General features: G+C 47.1%; 2 protein-coding genes across 3 annotated transcripts in view; one reads left to right on the forward strand and one right to left on the reverse strand.

Annotated features, from left to right (window-relative positions):
- Nucleotides 1-526: 526 nt before the first annotated feature.
- FABP1 (fatty acid binding protein 1) lies at nucleotides 527-5066 on the forward strand. Its single transcript, XM_057415545.1, has 4 exons — nucleotides 527-848; nucleotides 2283-2455; nucleotides 4295-4387; nucleotides 4933-5066. Exons 1-4 carry the CDS (start codon nucleotides 653-655, stop codon nucleotides 4981-4983), a joined length of 513 nt encoding a protein of 170 aa, XP_057271528.1. The 5' UTR covers nucleotides 527-652; the 3' UTR covers nucleotides 4984-5066.
- A 2169-nt stretch (nucleotides 5067-7235) lies between these two features.
- Nucleotides 7236-18633, reverse strand: part of SMYD1 (SET and MYND domain containing 1) — a 28770-nt gene continuing 17372 nt past the window's right edge. For both annotated transcript variants that reach the window (XM_057415531.1, XM_057415529.1), the window contains 5 exons: nucleotides 16173-16365; nucleotides 11850-11942; nucleotides 10779-10942; nucleotides 9183-9351; nucleotides 7236-7729 (listed from right to left, as the gene is read on the reverse strand). In XM_057415531.1, coding sequence (XP_057271514.1) covers nucleotides 7571-7729; nucleotides 9183-9351; nucleotides 10779-10942; nucleotides 11850-11942; nucleotides 16173-16365 — 778 coding nt within the window. In that variant the 3' untranslated portion in view covers nucleotides 7236-7570. The remainder of the gene's footprint in view (nucleotides 7730-9182; nucleotides 9352-10778; nucleotides 10943-11849; nucleotides 11943-16172; nucleotides 16366-18633) is intronic.

Below are 18633 nucleotides of genomic sequence, written 5' to 3' on the forward strand. Positions count from 1 at the left end.
GAATCAACCTGCAGCCTTCAGGATGAACCAGGTGAAGCCCAGGATTTGGTTTTGAGTCCTGTTTGTTCCTTAGGAGACAATGATGAGTGGTAAATGCTCCATCCCTGGCAGTGTTCAAGGCCAGGTTGGAAGGAGTCTTGGGCAACATGGTCTAGTGTGAGGTGTCCCTGCCCATGGCAGGAGGGCTGGAACTGGATGAATTTAAGGTGGTTCCCAACCCAAACCATTGTATGATTCTCTGATTGTAATGGCGACTTTGTGACTACTGCTGCATCTGGGTTACACCAAAACCCACTGCTACAGTGGACCGCGAGGCACGTGAAGGAGTGAGCAAGCCAGTGTGCAGCCACTACTCCTCATGCCAGTGCTAAAGACCCAGCATGTCAGTGAATAGAAACCCCCTGGAGCCATAACCCTAATCTTCCATCACTTTCTCCCCTTCCAGAGGTGTGCTCCCAGGTGATCTGGCTTGTTCTTCTGATAATCAAGCTCTTTGAACACTTTATTCCCCATTTGTTTATGGATGCCACGTTGCTGCCTCCATAAAATGGGCTCATGGGATTTCCCCTGCCCCCACGTTGTAAATCGAGGTCCGTCAAATGTACAACAGTTTATCACTGACCATTGCCCAGTCTTATGTTAATGTTTGAACATGGCCATAAAACAAATACATCATCTTACCTCTGACCAGCCTTTAAGGCAGAAGGACCTTATAAAACCAAGCTCTGCTCACCAGCAAGGCACCTCCTCTTGTGTTGGGAGCACAGCGAGCCTTTCCATCATGAGCTTCACTGGGAAGTATGAGCTCCAGTCCCAGGAAAACTTTGAGCCCTTTATGAAAGCCATAGGTAAGTGCCTGCATGTGCTAAGTGCTGCTTTGCCTCTTCAGGTCCCACTGGTGTTTGGGAGTCCCACTGATGCACTGATGATGCAGATTGAAACCATCTCTCAGATTTCCTATTTCTGATTGTCTTCTTGCAGTTGTTGGGGGGTTTTTTAATGGGTGTGCATGGAGATGTGATCTCAAGATAGAAGAGAAAGCATCTCCCTGGCTGGTGGCTGGAGGCCAAAGATGCTGTGTGAAATACATGGCTTGCAAGAAAATGGTCCTAGCAGGGTCTGCAGCCACAGCAGAATGCTGCATCCATGGGATAACCCAGTAGGACCTGGGTGGGTCAGGGAGACTCCATCAAGCTGTGATATTTCCTTTCCAATCCTAACTCTTCTATGATTCTATGGTTCTATATTTGAAGGCCAGCAGGGCATCGCTCAGCCCGTCATGCTGCTGCTCAGAGATGCCACAAAGCACCAGATTCCACCATTCATCAGAAAAAGCATAGCATCACCATCGAATGGTTTGGGTTGGAAGGGACCTTAAAGCTCATCCAGTTCCAACCCCCTGCTGCTACAGCAGGTTGCTCCAAGCCCCATCCAACCTGGCCTTGAACACTGCCAGGGAAGGAGCATTTGCCACTTCTTTGGGTACCCTGTGCCAGTGCCTCAGCACCCTCACAAGGAAGAGCTTCTGCCTAGGGTCCAGCCTGAACTTCCCCCTTTTCAGTTTGAGTCCATCACCCCTTGTCCTGTCGCTACGGACCCTGATGAAGAGATTGATAAAGAGACAAAAATAGTTGGGGTTTTTAAATGCTTAATGCTGAATGTGTGTGACTACATTTCCACCCATGTCCATGCCAGGGAATGTGTTCCCACAGGGATTCAGGAGACTGCACTATTTCTGCACAGTTACGTGCTGGAGGGGCTCTACCTCTCAGACCAGATTCAGGCTTTTGGAGAAGACTTCAGTGAACTGGTTCTGAGGGACACTGAATCAAAACCCGCTTGGTTCTCTTATCCTGCCTCTATTTATTCCATTTTCTCTGTTTGGCAGAGGAATGAAGAAAATCAGGATTCTTTCTATCCGATGCTTAGGCAGGGAAGAATCTGCTCTGCTCCCAGCCAGGTCAGTGAGACAAGGGAGACGTCTTGCTGCCCTCACATCAGGATGACAGTATTTGTTATTCTTCTTCTCCATCAGACTCAGGGCTATGTGACCTTTGGGAATCATCATCATCATTGCAAGGTTTTTCCACACTGGAATAGAAATCCTCCCAGCTGTGCATCCCCAAATCCTGCCACATTCATTCATTCACTCAGAGGGATTGGAACTGGATGATCTTAAGGTCCTTTCCATCCCAAGCCATTCTATGATTCTATGGTTCAGCAGTAGCGATGTGCTTACTGATGGCTCCAAGGTTGACTTAATGTCTCTTGTTCTTGGGCAGGGCTTCCCGATGAACAGATCCAGAAAGGGAAGGACATCAAGAGCATCTCAGAAATCGTGCAGGATGGGAAGAAGTTCAAAATCACAGTGACCACCGGCTCCAAAGTGATGCACCAGGAGTTCACCATCGGGGAGGAGTGCGAGCTGGAGATGCTGTCGGGGGAGAAAGTCAAGGTGGGTGGTGAGCTCCTCCTCTGCCAGGGCTCAGGGACATTAAATTCCCTTGCCAGCCATTCCCTCTGCACTTGAGCAAAGGGAATGACCAGACTATGGGTGTTAAAGCTGACACAGGGAGAAGACCTGAGTAGCTCCGCAGCCTGGTTCTCTCTCTCACAGTTTGCACGCATGATTTCATGTAATGGGAAGGGGCTAATAGCTGAAACCAGGTCTGCAGATGTGACACCACTGCCCTGCTCCCTGCAGGTCCTCAGCAAGCCTCTTAGGGACTCATTCCTGAAAGTGACAGCACATTTCTGAGCCACCCTCCTGAGAACCTCAGAGCCTGAGACTCCAAAGTTGCCACCTCTTTGCTTTTACATCGCAAGCTCCCCAGGCAGCGCTTCTGCAGATGAATCCCTGCCTTTCTAAATTCAGTTTCTTGCATTTCTCCTTCAATTGCCAGTTTGGAAGTCAGTGCTTTAACAACCCATTTGTAATGGGGGGAGGGCCTTTTGTTTTTTTTCTGACAGCAAAAGGTCTGCAAGATTCAAGGTAGTGAAGGGCTGACTTTCTGTCATGTTGCAACACAAAATACACCCCCGCCTTTTTGTTGACTTAAAGGTAGTGCAGGAAAGTCAGCCAAGAAACCATAAACCAATAAATCTCTCCCTTGACATCCCAGTTGCTGGTCTCTGCTAGCTTTTTCCATTGCTTCTGCTGACACTGGGTGAGAGGATTTGGCAAGGTGAGGAGTTATCACCCTTGAAATCAGGCCAGCTCCCATTCATTAGTTTGCAATGGCTCCTAAAACATCAAGACAGCGCCGCCAGCATTATTGCCTCTCACCTCTACCTCAGGAGGAGATGATATTGCAGGGATAGATGAAATCAGGAGGGATGATCATCAAGGAAATACCCCAGGGGTCTCTGAGAGCCGTACCGGCTTTGTGTACCGTATCACAACTTCCAGCATCATTGAAGTCCCTTGGGGATAAACTAGGGGGAAACAGCTATTAGAAGAGTTTCACCCTCCATCAATCAGCAGCTCAAGGGCAGATGAACAACCCTTATAGCTGGACAGGCAGAGGAACAGAAATGGGTTTGCTGGGTTATTTATCTGAGTCATATCAATGATTGCTGCCCTGGAGGTGCTGGTGCTTTTATACGTGCAGCTCCTGAGCGCTATAGACCCAGCAGATGTGCCTGTCCTTCCAAGAGCTTTCCAGCCATGAGTGAGTCTCTTAAAGCTCATTAAACAGTTTCCTACCTTGATCAAGACTCCCCCCATTGCCATGCTGTCACCCAGTTCCCTGTCACCCCATCCCAAAGGAGGTTGCTGCAATAGGTGGGTGATGGACAGGAGATGACATGTCCCAGTGTCCCAATTCTTTCCTTGGAGGTGTGCAGCTCCTCTTAGTCTGGGTGTTGCGTGAGGAGCTGCCCCAAGGAGCATCAGGGCAGCATCAGCAGGGTGAAGATCCTTCCTTGTTCTGCCCCAAAGCTCATGAGTTTGTGTGATGCTAAGGGATGCCAAGGATCTCTGCTCTGGCATATAACAGTACGTGAGTGAGTCGCAATTAGAAGGGGAGACAAGTAGGTACGATGCCAAAACCACATCCCAAAGTAAAGATCCACACTCCTGTTGCATTGCAGTCACCATCAGCACAACCCTCTCTCCTCCTCCTCTCAGGAAAGCCAGAATCACCTGGAAGCAGCTTTCCCCAGGCAATCTGCAGTAGGAATGGTGGCAGCTCAGTGCAGAAGGAGCAGGATAGGACCATAGAATCATAGTTTTGGGTTGGAACTGAGATGGTCTCCAGCAATAACATGAACACCTCTGTCTCCTCCTAACCAGGCTGTTGTTCAGATGGAAGGTAACAACAGACTGATTGCAAACCTGAAAGGGATCAAATCCGTCACCGAACTCAACGGAGACACCATCACCCTTGTAAGTGTAGAAGAGGACAATGGCTGATGTAATGGTGCATACAGATGCCTTTAGTGTCTGGCCCTGGGAAGCCTATAGAGACACTGGGGACCTTAGGGAGGTGTGGAGATGAGCATGCAGGCTCTGCAGCCAAAGTTATCGGTTGGCCAGGCACTGAAGGCAGTTTTCCATTATAATCTGATCCAAAAAGTCCTCTTCAAGATGCCAGTATCCATTGATTAACAAAGTTACATGTAATGAGGGCACATTTTCACCCACACAGAGGAAGAGATATGTGTGTGGACCTGGGACTTCTAAAGGAGAGGTGCAGCAGACTGGTCCCAGTTGAAGGATGCCAGCTTATCTCTACCTGCTTTGGGGTACTCATGAAGAAATCCAAAGCTTTAATAATTCAGTTTATAGGAGATAGACTGGGAGCCAGTCCTGGTTTGATTTGTAAGACCAGACCCTTTCCAAGTAGAGTTTGGAGGCAAGCACCATGATGATCCTTATGGGTTGTTTCCAATGATTCTATGAAAAGCTGACACTCTCCATCTGTTTTTCAGACTATGAACATGGGAGACATCACCTACAAGAGGGTCAGCAAGAGAATCTAGAACACACACCCCCCCCCGATCATTTTACTGTGTAAAATGTGTCCATTAAAGTAAAATTTGTATTAAAGGCCTTTTCTTTATCATCAACCTCTTCACTGTCGCTATAAAGAGATGCAACACTGAAACTCACACAAGCCTTGGTAGAAATCAGGCAACAGGCTGAGCCAAGGCTGTGCTGATGTTGGTGAATGGAGCTTGACAAGGGCATAGGTTCAGAGCCATTGAGTGACCCGCTGAGATGTGCTCTGTGATGATGGGCACTCTTCCTGGTGCTGGCATCCTGCTGGGAACATCCCGGGGGGTCACCACTGTCTGGGTGGATGGAGGAGAACTGGGCAGGGAAAGGGCTCTGTTCCCTTTCCTTACAAACGTGGATAAAGTGACAAGATGAATGGCAGGGCCAAAGGATGGGGCAGGTGAAGTGGGCTCAAGGAAATGTTGGTGGTCCTGCCTGGAAAAATGCCTTGGAAAAACAACCAGCATGGAGACAGTTCAGGTGTCCAAACCACCATTTCCTACTGCAACAGGATCTGGACACTCCATCCCCATCACCTCCCCACACCTTCTCACCAGACAGCGCTCAGGTGTCCAATGTGTGTCTCACCCCAAACCACGCCTGATAAGTTGGGCTGAACTGGAATTGAACACTTCTTCCAGGGAGAAATGCAGGTTATTTTTGTCCTGGTGGGGATGGACACTGGTTGTTCACAGGGTAGACACAGAAGGAGCATCAAAGTCACCCCCACACTCTTGATTGGTGCTGCAGGTTGGATGGAGATGTGGTTTTCTGATGCACGTAGGAGAAGAAACTCTCTTCTCAACTGTGCTTGGATGATGACTGGGAATTGGCACTGGGAAATGGGTGTATGACTTGTGTGATAGCTGGGAATATGTTCTTACAACAGCTCAAAGCTAATCAGGGTATTAGGGAAACACAAGTGCTTCCTCACCTCCTCCTGCAACCCCAATATGTGCCATTAAAGCACCAATTTGTCCTCAGCTGCATCTCTACCATGACTCCTCTCTCCTCAGTCTTTGTGTTTCACTTTGACATAGGCCAAGGGGAATGGCTTTAACCTGCCAGAGGGGAGACTGAGATGAGCTCTTAGGCAGAAGCTCTTCCCTGTGAGGGTGCTGAGGCGCTGGCACAGGGTGCCCAGAGAAGCTGTGGCTGCCCCATCCCTGGCAGTGTTCAAGGACAGGTTGGAAACAGGGGCTTGGAGCAAGCTGCTCTAGTGGAAGGTGTCCCTGCCCGTGGCAGGGGTTGGAACTGGATGAGCTTTAAGGTTCCTTCCAACACAAATCATGTTGTGATTCTATGACTGATTCTCATACTGAGAACTGAACCAATACAGATTGTCACACTGGACATCAGATGGGCACCTCATGGACAAATGGAAGAGCTTAGCTCAATCACACCTAAAAAGCAGATGTTGTCTCCAGCAAATTTATCTCAGATCTGGAGAAACATCAGTAAAACCACTGAGACATTTCACAAAGGAAAAGCCCTGGGTCTGTTTTCTTGCTGTTCTGCTGAGGAACAGGTAGGGGATTCTTGAACAAACCCATCCCTTTCCATCTCTTGGCTGTCACTGAAGGTGTGGAGCCAACCAGTTGGATTTTGAGATAGACAGGCAGCAAAGACGTTTTTATCTAGAAATGTAAGCATTGCCCTTAGACTGTTCCTTCACTGCATTGGCTGCCCACTGGCAGCTGGTCCATGGACTGTCTGTATTTTGCCTAGTGCAAAATGGATTAAACAACCGTCTAAGCTGAAAGGCAGCACTGGAAGGCATTGGAGTCCCCAGCTCACTGCTTCTTCAGTTAGAGCAATGAACACAGTGCACCACACCAGTGCAACTGGCTTCTGGCACGGAGTCATCCCCTGACCATCCCCTGCCATCACTGCAGTCATTTCCTGGTTTTTAACTAAGGAGACTCATATACGCTTATTAATTTATGTGATGTAGGAATTGCAGTAAGTCTCACATACAAAGTGCCCACAGTTTGATGTGGCACCAGTATCAGCTATAGATGGATTTGTCAGCAGTTCTTCATCAGAAAAACACCACTTTTCACCAAGCACCATCTGTGGGTCTTATTCAGTTTGCACTCACTGCCCACAGGCATACAAGACACATTTCAGAATCACCTTCCCACTTATACCATCCCTCGGGCAACCACCCATGGACATCATGGAAAGAAATGATGTTATCACAAGGAAGTAATGGGAAACCCCCCAAAAAAATCTCTTAGGAAAGAATCCATTAAAATTTAACCAAGGATTTCAGGATCAGGACTTGTGCAGAGAGAAACAGGCCTCCAATGTGAATGTAAATCATTTTATAACGGGTTTTTGCTTTGATTTTTAATGCTAATGGTAGAAAAAAGATGTTGTTTCTGCCAAGATCTCTTCTGCTTTGAGCCCTCAGAAGATGTTTCGGGACTCTCTCCCAGCAGCCCATGCTGTCAGACTGGTGCCACTGGAAACAATCCTTATGGATATATCACATATCACATTCCCAAAGATTGCAGGTGCCACAGGTGATGTTGTGCCACAAGCATGAATCTGTGTCAAGCTCAGGGTTTATTCCTTCTTGTGGAAGAGGCCTGGTGAGGTCTCATTGCTGGGTTCAGGCATGACTTGAATCTTTTGGTTTTTGAGGGCAGCTTCCCTCATCTTGTAGTACATGAACTCATTCTGCTGGAACATGCGCAGCTCCATCTCCGTCTGGACACGCATGACCTGAGGGACACAGGAGGTAACAATCTGTGATCACAAAGCAACTGAATAACACACTGTCTAAAAATGGGGACCATCCAGGGGGGTTGGAACTGGATGATCTTAAGGTCCTTTCCAACCCAAACCATTCTGTGATTCTATGTCGTAGGCCATGTAATGACTGATGCCCTTTAAGTGTCCCACCAACGAGACCAAAGCTAAACAGACACAGATACCCAGTTCCGTTCTCCAACCTGGTTGCCTGTGTAATGTGAAAGTACCTGCACCCAGCTATTCCATAGGCTGCTGGGAAGCCTTATGGTCCCAAACATGATGCAGGACCTAGAGGTGATGCTGTGCTGAGACAAAGAGTGAATGTGCTTCCCATTCATTTCATGGGGCTGACCCTTGGCATGACTCAGCACCGGAGTGGGAGGCATCTCATGTGGTGGAGGAGGAGGAGGATGCTCAGCCCCTCTTCAAACACATTTGCACCCTCTGGATTCACCATAAGCAGAGTCACTCCTAGGGCTGCATCAGAGCAGAGGCTCAGAAGGGATTTTAGGAAATCTTCTTATATTTGTTTGAGTTTATTCAACCCTCAGTTTGGGAGCATAGACATAAGTGCCATATATCCACTACCTTCCAGTGGGAAGGGAAATACAGAAATGGAGGTGCTGGGGTCTCACCCTCTGCTATGCATAGGAAACAGTCAACAGACAGGTTGGCTTTAGGTACTAGATACTCATTTTTCTGCTGATATAAAATTGCTCTAATACAGGTTATAACTCTACTCTAATGGTGAGTAAGACACCAATAAAAGATTTCATTTGGTATTGTGTAATTTTTTGGCTAATAAAAGAGAATGCTGTAGAGCAAAGAGGTCACATTGGGCGAGTTAAAGGCTGAGGAAATGATAGATCCCCAGCTGCAATTACAAACAGTCCCTCATATCTGAGCAGATGCAGTTCCCTGGGATCTGCAGCTCTTGATCTAAGCTAGGAAATACACCTGTCAGTCGTTTGAGGGAAAAATACATTGCAGCTTAGAAGGACTGGGGAGTGGTAAATAAAGAAGAATAGACTCTGATAAAGAAAATCAGTTGTTAAACTGGGAACCTCTACCGTATGTACTTTGATATAGTCAGAGTGCAATGCCATTCATCTGAGAGCAGTGAAATCAGGTTGTTTGAAGAATGGGAGGCTCTGTTCTTGGGCACAGCAGTTTCAAGGGAGATTCAGAAGCTGAGCGGTCATTTTTAATGCAAGTCCTGGTGCAGGATTAAAGCTATTTTTCAGGGGTGAAAACAGACACATATTTCTCATCAAACTGTGACACAATCTAGAGAAAACCACAGCGTTAGTAAGAAGTGGCCATTATTGATACATCTCTCAGCTCTTACGGATGGATTGTTCCTATAGCTTGAATGTAATTTTACCCAGGTAGACAGCAGAGACAACACAGAGATGACACCTACCTCCAGGTCTTTGGTAATTGGGTGGGAAGGCCCGTGGGTTATTAGGAGAATGGCATAGGCTTTACAGATCAAGCCATGCCCGGCCTCAATGAGGCCAGCATGCCAGTGGGTGACTCCTGCCCGCATCACGGCCATCCCCAGCTGCGCGTTGTTGGGATGGTATATTTTCCTGGAAAAACATTGAGTAATTTGAGTTCACGAAAGATCCCGGTTCCCAAGTGTTTGTCAGGGACATATTTGCCAAAAAGAACTCACTGTTTACTCAAGTGAAGAGCCTGTTGCATTTGGTGCCACTGAAATGTGCTGCCCTGCTTAGAAAGGGGCAAGCACGAGTTATATGAGGACACAAGTTATATGAGGACATGAGCTGTTGTGGAAGAGGGTGAACAACCTGCAAACAGGGAAGCTGGAACCTAGGTTGGAGAATGCCAAGCTCTTTCATTCCATATTATTTTGGCAGAAACAAAACCTAGATCTGACCAAAACCTAGATCTACAGCCCAAATGGCACAAACCTCACTTCAGTCACTCAATGCAGTCCCTAAACTGATTATGCAACAACCACCAGCTTCTCATTAAAAGTGGGGAGAGAAATAGGTGGTTCCAAACCTACAGAAATACTCATTTCATGCCCTGGAGATGCATCTTTGACTCTGGAGACTGTCAGATCACTCCCCTATGGTCAGCACCTGAGGTGGGAAAAATGAAACCTGCCCTCTACATTCAACATTAGAAGCTGACAGGAGCTGCTTGGACTTACCTGCAAACCTGCCTTCAAGGGCTTATTTGGCATATTGAACTGGCAGGTCTTAAAGCAAGGAAGGGAACTGGGAGGGAGGCAATTTCCTCTGCCATTCAATTAGCTCAGTGCCAGGGCTGGGGCATGAAGTGGCTTGTCAGGCCTGCAAGCCAGGGAGGTGACTCTGTCACCCCTCTGAAACAGAACAAAATATCACAGGCCTTTTGGGGTACAACTGACCAAAATAACAATCTATGGATATGAGGTGCTTTTTCTATTTAATACTCATCAGTCCTGTAGTAAAACTTCGTTAATAATAAAGCACATCACTTTTATTGCGAGGTTTGCTCTGGATCTACTGGAACTTAGACTGAATTTCTTTATTCTCAGAGAGCTTGTACCATAGGACCTGTGTATACTAATGAGCCAAGCCAAAAATCCGTGTATCATTCAAGAGTGAAGGGGTATCTTGAGTGACAGCCATGTGAAACAGCTTTTCTTTTCTCTGCAACTTCTCCTTCCTGCAGGGTGCAGGGGGGCAGATTATCCCCGGCACTGACAACCTCTGTTCTGCCCCCAGGCTCATGTCTTGCTACCAGGGCAGCCCTGAGATGCTTCCAAGACAAAACAGAAGATGTACCAAAGCCATTTGTCAATTACAGTTTAGTAAATGAAGGTGGTTGGAAGCTCTTGTGCATTTAAAAAGGGGTCTTCTTCAGTCTAGTGATATAATCAGGTCCCAATGCAAATGTCAGAACTGCTGCCCTAATGGGACGAGACTAAGAAATTCATTCCTCTAACACACTGCCTAACATTGTATAACCACAGAGAGCTGCCAAAACCAAGGCACAGACATACATGTAGCCATCCACCATCTTCTTGGCATAGTCAGCTGCTTCCTCAAACATCTGGAGGTAGGAGAGCACCTCGGAGGCAATGCTGAGGATCCTCAGCAGGTAGATGTTCGTGTCCCCCAGCACAGGCTCCTGTTTCTTCAGGCACTCACGGCACATCTTCACAACCTGCGCCCAGAGGAAGCAGGGAGAGGAAGGGCAACTTTAGTCTCAAAGCTTTCACACCAAAGCCCTGTGGATTGCATGGTCCATACCACTCCTAGAGGCCAAGTCAGTCTCTGTGAAGGCTGGGGAAGATAGCACGTGCTTTGATTTGTTGAAACATCAATCTGTCAAAGTGATTCGTGCTCAAAGCTTTGTCTCTCAGGGTTGCATTCATAAAACTGGTGAGGAAAAAGCCTTTTCCCAAAGTAAATTCAAACCCAGAGGCTGTTGCTCAACCTGAAGCTGTTACACTCTCAAGAGAACAATTAAATATTTCCTAGGTAAGCAAAAGAGGGAAAAAGGACAAAGGCCCTCTTGGCCTGTGCTCGGGCAGGATGTGAGTCTCTCACACCACACACCTATTCTCATCACCCAACAGATAAGCAAGATGCAGGAGACAGGAGATGAAAAGGACATCAACACAGGCAAACATGGCCCACAGCTCAATGCGGTAAGTCTCATGAGTGTCCTGTCTCTCTCCCAGACCCACTGTCCTCCTTTTTATGAGGCCACCTAACAGAGCTGACTCATTACACTCACCCTTTAAGTCCTGTTTTTTGCCTGGAAGGCACTTGGTTTAACACCTGTGTCAATTGGAGGTGCTGAAGTCATTTGAATCTCCTTGCATCATCACTACAATATAAATCAATCAGCCTGGGATGCTGTCTCAGGCACGGTAGTGCTTTACACAAGACAGAAACCAGCATCAGCTTTTGCAATTTGAGCTGCCAAGAGGGCAGGAAGCACATGGGGATGTTCAGGTAACAACAGTGAGGGTTTGTTTCATCCTTAAATCATTGACATAGAGGAGCAAGACCTGCTTTCCCTGGTAGTGCATGTAAAGCAAGAGAACAAAAGCACTGGGACTCACCTCGTGGTAAAGGCCCTCTATGCGGGCCTTGTTGATCTTCTCCAGCGTGTCCTTGGAGAACTGGACCACTTCCTTCACTGTCTCTGCAGAGGGCTGGGGACGACGTTAGGAAAGCCAGTGAGGAAAATGCACTGCCTCACACATGCTAAAATAACCTGGTCGAAGGGATGCTTGGTCTGGGAACCCAATGCAGCTCAGCGGGACACTTCCCAAATCACCTTCCTATCACTGGTTGTGCATACCAGTGTGCCTCTCAGATCCCTCCAAGACAAGGCTGAAATGGTCCTGCAAGAGGATATTACCATGCTGCTTGTCATAATAATATCCATGAACATCTGACATGCATAACTGGGTTCCTCAACTCTTTCCCCCACTTCTCTCCCTTGGAAAAGGGACAGAATTCACCTTGGACCTCGGATGTCTCTAAAGATGCCAAAGAGGCTATGAAAGCCATCAGCTGGTCTGTATCAGGCGCTCACAGTGCTGCTGTCTTAGAGAAATGAGGGCCTTGAATGGGTGGAATAAGGATAGGAAAGATAACTACATTTTACCCACTCTGAGAAATACTGCCATTAGGTCCAAACATCATAAAAGAGTTGACCTCAGATTTCAGTTGCACCCTGAGAGTGAAATGTGTCTTCCCACACACCCCACCATGTATTTGAAGACGTGATGCACATCTAGGCATGCCTGGCAAAACACTAACCAGCTCCTCGTTAGCTGCCTCCTCCTCCTTCATTCGATGCTGAAATGTAACATTACGATAACCAGCTCCATCATTCATCTTCGTCTTTTCTAAGCCTTTCAGATTTGCATTTTCAGACTATTCTTGCTACCATGACCTTCCTTTTTGTAACCAGGAAACCTGAAATCAGCCCAGGACTGACCCCAAGGGCTTGCAGGAAAAGCCTGGTCTGGAGACATGCAACAGAGCCAGAGCACAGGGAGGACCCAGCAGCTCAGGAAGGACCTTTGGGTGCATATCAAAAGCAGAGACCCAGCGTAGCAGCAAAGGATGCAAAGATTTGGAGGCAGGACCACAGGACTGTCCTGTTGGCTTTTAACACATCTGGTCTATTAGATTTTTGAGGAATCTGTGAAATTCATCTATATGGGATAACATCTTGGAAGTTGAGCATGAAAGGAAAACCAGCAGCTTTCCAGAGCCATATACCCCCCATCTATTTATGGGTACATATGTCTGTGTTATGATGTATTATTCTGTATTATTAGACTGAAGTTGTCATAGCTAACCAGATTTTGGCAGCTGTTTGAGCAGCACACAGGGTCTCCTAGAGCACAGAGCACACTCAAAGGCAACGTTAACATCAGTGCAAACCACATCGCTATGCTGTGTGAGTAAAGACTCCCAGAACAGGTACTTTAAACAGCACTTCCATTGTGGCTTTGCCTAATAAAGATCCTTGCACTTGCTAGGTCCCTAAGTCTGTTGCCCTTATAAACGATAGGAATGTTCTCCCAAGTTACAGGGGATAGCACAAGAGGAAACAGGCACAAGGTGCACCATGGGGGGTTTAGACTGGAGATTAGGAACAATTTCTTCACTGAGAGGGTGCTCAGGCATTGGAACAGGCTGCCCAGGGCAGTGCTGGAATCCCCATCCCCGAAAGTGCTCACACACTGTAGATGAGGCCCTCAGTGACATGGGTTAGTGGTGGTCTTGGCAGTGCTGGTGTAAAGGTTGGACTTGATCTTACAGGTCTTTTTTAGCCTATTTGATTCTGTGATTCCTTTTGGAAGGGGTGAAGGCCCAGAGGTCAGAGCAGCTGTTGAGGATGTAAGCTGTCAATCCTGCATGTATTCATAGCATTGTTTCCATGCAGCTGTGAGTGTTGCTGCTCCCAGGCACGTGAGCCTGGATTCAGACAATGTGATACAGCCATGCTCTGCAGATGAGGTCAGCCTGGATACTCACTGTCTGTGCAAGGAGTGTATTTTTAATAGCTGAACTCATGCACCTTGCATAAATACAGGCTTTTCCTGCATGAGCACTTCAGATGGTGGAGGACATTTGCCCACTGCGTGCTGCAGAGCATCTCTAATGCTCACAAAAAGGGGATGGTGCATCTTACAGCTCAGTCAGGGCTTGATAGCAAGCGTTCTGTGAGAGCTGGGATTTCTTTATGCCATCCATTGGAGGAGGTGGTAGAAAATACTTGTACAGAAAGTCAGATAAAAATGCTTCTGCATCATAAGACTGAGCTCTGGAACAGCTTTAAATTGCAAGTGAGGCATTTCAGTAGTCAGGGTTAGCTGTAAAATGAATGCTTGGTCATTTAGTATTGGGATTAAAAAGCAGGGTCTTCTACACTAAAAGAGAACCTGATCAGCAAATAAAGAGTCTCCTCTAGTCCCATGTTCTGTGTCCTATGGGAGCCTCCTGATATCCATTTGATCCTGTTTCTCCAAACCTTTATCAAGTAAAGACTTACACTCTGCAATATATATTGAGAAACTAAGCATGAGCCAGCAGTGAGCGCTTGCAGCCCAGAAAGCCAACCGTATCCTGGGCTGCATCAAAAGCAGCGTGACCAGCAGGTCGAAGGAGGTGATCCTGCCCCTCTGCTCTGCTCTCGTGAGACCTCACCTGGAGCACTGTGTGCAGTTCTGGTGTCCTCAACATAAAAAGGACATGGAACTGTTGGAACAAGTCCAGAGGAGGCCACGAGGATGATCAGGGGACTGGAGCACCTCCTGTATGAAGACAGGCTGAGAAAGTTGGGGCTGTTCAGCCTGGAGAAGGGGACTGTAGTGATAGGACAAGGGGTAACAGGTTAAAACTTAAACAGGGGAAGTTTAGATTGGACATAAGGAAGAAGTTCTTTACTGTAAGGGTGGTGAGGCACTGCAATGGATTGTCCAGGGAAGTTGTGAATGCTCCATCCCTGGCGGTGTTCAAGGCCAGGCTGGACAGAGCCTTGGGTGACATGGTTTAGTGTGAGGTGTCCCTGCCCATGGCAGGGGGGTTGGAACTGGATGAACTTAAGGTCCTTTCTGACTCTAACTATTCTATGATTCTAGTCTATGATTCTATATCCATCCTGACTGACACCTATATGAAAGAAATCACATGGGACTGAGCTCGGCTTTCTGGTAACTGTTGAGCTGGAGGCTGATGCTTTTGCACTCCTCTCCTGCTGGCAGTGCTGGTGTGAGGTGATGGTTGCTCATCCCGCCTTTGCTGTTTGATCCTGCCTCACAGCATCCCCTAAGCAGTACTCTGATTCATTATGTGACTACTCAATCATGCAGATCAATGACTTGATAATAGACTAAATTACCCTGCCTTGCTTTGCCTGCCCTTATACACTTCATAAAGCTTCCAGGAGTAGAAACCCCCTGAGGTAACACTCCCACAGTGGACAAAAAGATACCAGCAATTACATCCTTGGGCAAAGGATGGTTCCAAGAGGAACCAAAAAGTAACTCTCAGAGCTACCAGGATGCTCATAAACTGGAGCTGGTGGCCAAGCAACACATCCCACTGCCACCAGCAAGGCACAGCCTTACAGCCTCCCACTCTGTGGCTTGTGAGACCTCCAAGGAAGACACAGCTTACTTAAAAATGAACAGTCAAACATGGCAATTTTTCACAGTCTGCCCACAGCAACCATGCACAAATGTCAAGTGATGGTGCCTGTACCTGTGACAGGCTTTTGCAAGGAAGGACTGGAAGCTGAGGGTTCCCACCTTCCTGTGATGGTACATGTGTTACAAACCATACAGCTTCAGCAGCGCTGATTGGCACTGACACCATGAATCACCTGCATCACATTTTCCCTCCTGCTGTTCAAAGCTTTGATTCCTCTTTAGATCCTAAAAACCCACCCCAAAATCTAATCCGGCATTTTTCTCAGCTCTACCCCTAATTTCTAATATTTTAGCATTCTGCCCAGTGATGGACTTTTAGGTTAGAGCCAAAGTCAACTTTTGTGGGCTTTTTTAATGTAAAAACTGCACTTACAAGTTTAAATCCATCACCCCTTGTCCTATCACCACAGTCCCCAAGGAAGAGTCCATCTCCAGCATCCATGTAGGCCCCCTTTAGATACAGGAAGGGTGTTCTGAGGTCTCCATGCAGCCTTCTCTTTTCCAGGCTTGGCTGTGCATGGTGGGTTTGAACTGTTGTGCTCAATGGAGGTTCAGTTCCATTCTCACTTTTTTACATTGGCACTAGTCAGGCTTCTACTAAAATCTGATTCTGTTCCTATTGGGTGTCTCCCTGGGCTGAGGGACCACGGCCACAGAGACATACAGAGACACAGCCAGCTCTGGGTTTGGACACAGGAAGACAACCCATACCTTGCTTTCTCCCTGCTTCACCGCCAGCATCAGGTCATCCTTGACCTGCTTCTTGCAGTGCTCGCAGGCGCAGTCGAAGTAATACTGCTTCTTGAGCTGCTTCCGCCGCTCCTCGCTCACGTTGAGGAAATCCACATAGGAAACAGACAGCTCATCCCCTGGAGAAATCTTGCTCAGCGCCCGCAGCTCGATCCTGAGTGCAAAGGAGATGAGATGTGCACTGGGAAACGCAACAGAAGCAAGGGTGCAGCCATAGAGTTGTCAGGGACAAATCCTGCCCCAGCCTTGCAGAGTTCTTGCCCTTGGGTGTGCTTTAGCTCTTCAAGGAGGCAATGCAGAGATGGACAGCAGTTCGGTGAACTGAATGCAGAGGAAAAATATGGTCGCACCATTTTCTCCTGCCCCTCTGCAAGTCCCTGGCTGGGATACGTAAGGATCTGAGCTATAAACAGATTATGGTCCATTACTGGGCTGAACATAGACATAAACTTCTGCAGGAGATCAGCAGAAGAAATCGCTAGGATCAGGAATACCCAACAAGCCTTGTAAAATGCTGAGTTTGGACTCGAGGTCTTTTTTTAAGTACAGCTTTGCACATTCCTGGCCAGACTCCCAAATCCCAGGCTGTGCTGCCTTTGGGATCGTTTTCACTCCCAAAAGTTAAGACAAATTCCCTCTAGGTGCTGTGTAAGAGATGCCCTCACCCTGTTCGTGCTTTTCTACATAAAAGCGTATAAGCAATTCCCTGGAAATTGTCTATTTTTGAATAGCTCATTTGATCTGATGCTACTATAAACCACAACTCAGTTGCCAGTCTGTGATACTAAGCCAAAATCCATGCCAAGCCCTTGATGACAAGCTTTTGGAAGGACAGACCTTTACACCTAAGTTTCTCTCATGTCATTCTCTGCAAAGGTCTTAAAAAATGTGGATACTTGTTGTTCCATTCCCAGTTACTCTGGGCCACCTCTCAGCAATTTGGCCGTAATGGGAAGAAACTCCATCAAATACAACTGTGAGGTGTTACTTCTGTATCCATCTACTCCCCCATTTACTAGTGACTCTACCCATGGTTAGAAATAATTCACTGCACTTGAGATCAGTGATTTCGGGCTCTCTGCTCAATCCCATTAGTTGGTTACACAGATTTTTGCAGGTAGGAATACTTACAGGTTATCAAAATGAAGGCAGTCCCATGGTCTGATCTCCCACCCTACCATGTGCTCCATCAGTCCTGGGACTCCCTCACTGTGGACAGCACGACTTGTTCTTCCTCCTGCTGAGCTCAGCAGCGTGTTTGATGTACACACCTGCTATGAGATGTACCTGGGGGGACCTGCTGTCTTCCACTTGAACATGAGGTGCTTTAGACGGGACCCAATGAAGGTCTCACCAAAGGCATAAGTGGCATAGCACTCGAAGGTCTCACCGCGTGCATTAAACATAAGTCTCTTTTGGAAGGACACGACTTTTTCTGTGTGATCATATTTCTGCATAGGAATTGGTAATTCTCTTGTAGTTCCCTTTTCACTCCCTTGTAATTCCTATTACAAGCTCTTAGCTCCAAGGGCTTAACTCTGAGCTCTTCAGCTGTGCTAAAGCTGCTGTGAAAACTACTCTCTGAGGCTGGTCTTACCCTTCTGTGGGTGTTAGATCATACCAAGAGCATATTTCATACAAAACTTATCACTAAACCTGCCATCGTCGCGAAGGACAGCCTTTAGTTATGTCACAGCCACAGGAAAATGACAGCTGGAGAAAGAAGCAACCTGCTACTCAAGGATAAAGTGCATGGAAAAGAGCAATTGCCATCAGAAAGGTTGATACATACACACATTCCTGTTCACACTCGACGGGATCCTCGTTAAAGTGAGTCATGCAACCAGAGAAGCAGAATCAAGCCTCTGACTTTTATGATGCCCCTGATAGCCTAAGCACTGTAGGTATATTTTAAGCAGCCACCCCTTGTGTGGAGGAGATTGACAGCGTTTGGGATAAGCCTGGAAACGCATGGCATATTTTAAATGCTATAGTTAAAGAGACACTGTCAGCCAAGGGCACCCCACCACACTGATGCTGTGCTTTCCCCAGTGCCTGCCCCAAGCACTAAGGACCTTGAGAGACACACACAGATAGAGTGTGCCTGATTGATAGCTCAAAACTCAAACTGCCCCAAAATAGCAGCTCTAAACTGAAACTCATTTGCTCCTTTTTATCCTACCTATAGTGCACCAAGAAAGTGTCAGTGGTATTTCATGTCTTATTTGAGGAAAGACAGGTTTGCTTGAAATGAATGTTTAAAGGCAACAGTGTCCCTTTAACAGGGCTAACTAAAATATACCACGTGCAGTGAGCTAAGCAGAGAATTTTTCTTTCTTTGCACATAGTTTTGTGATTTCTTTAGTTTGGATCAGGTAACAGTGGCATCATTAAAAGGTGAAACATTAATCAGGTATTATGA

Source organism: Pezoporus wallicus, unplaced genomic scaffold, assembly GCF_028554395.1.
Source record: "Pezoporus wallicus isolate ANWC-B61680 ecotype Strahan unplaced genomic scaffold, APGP_CSIRO_Pwel_v1 contig_8827, whole genome shotgun sequence".
Lineage (NCBI taxonomy): Eukaryota > Metazoa > Chordata > Aves > Psittaciformes > Psittacidae > Pezoporus > Pezoporus wallicus.

What these genes read in the sequence shown, in the direction of transcription:
- FABP1 (XM_057415545.1), top strand. Translation starts at nt 653, where the DNA reads ATGGCCATAAAACAAATACATCATCTTACCTCTGACCAGCCTTTAAGG. An exon ending in TGTCGGGGGAGAAAGTCAAG is followed by an intron (nt 2,456 to 4,294) that starts GTGGGTGGTGAG and finishes CCTCCTAACCAG; the next exon opens with GCTGTTGTTCAGATGGAAGG. An exon ending in ACGGAGACACCATCACCCTT is followed by an intron (nt 4,388 to 4,932) that starts GTAAGTGTAGAA and finishes TCTGTTTTTCAG; the next exon opens with ACTATGAACATGGGAGACAT.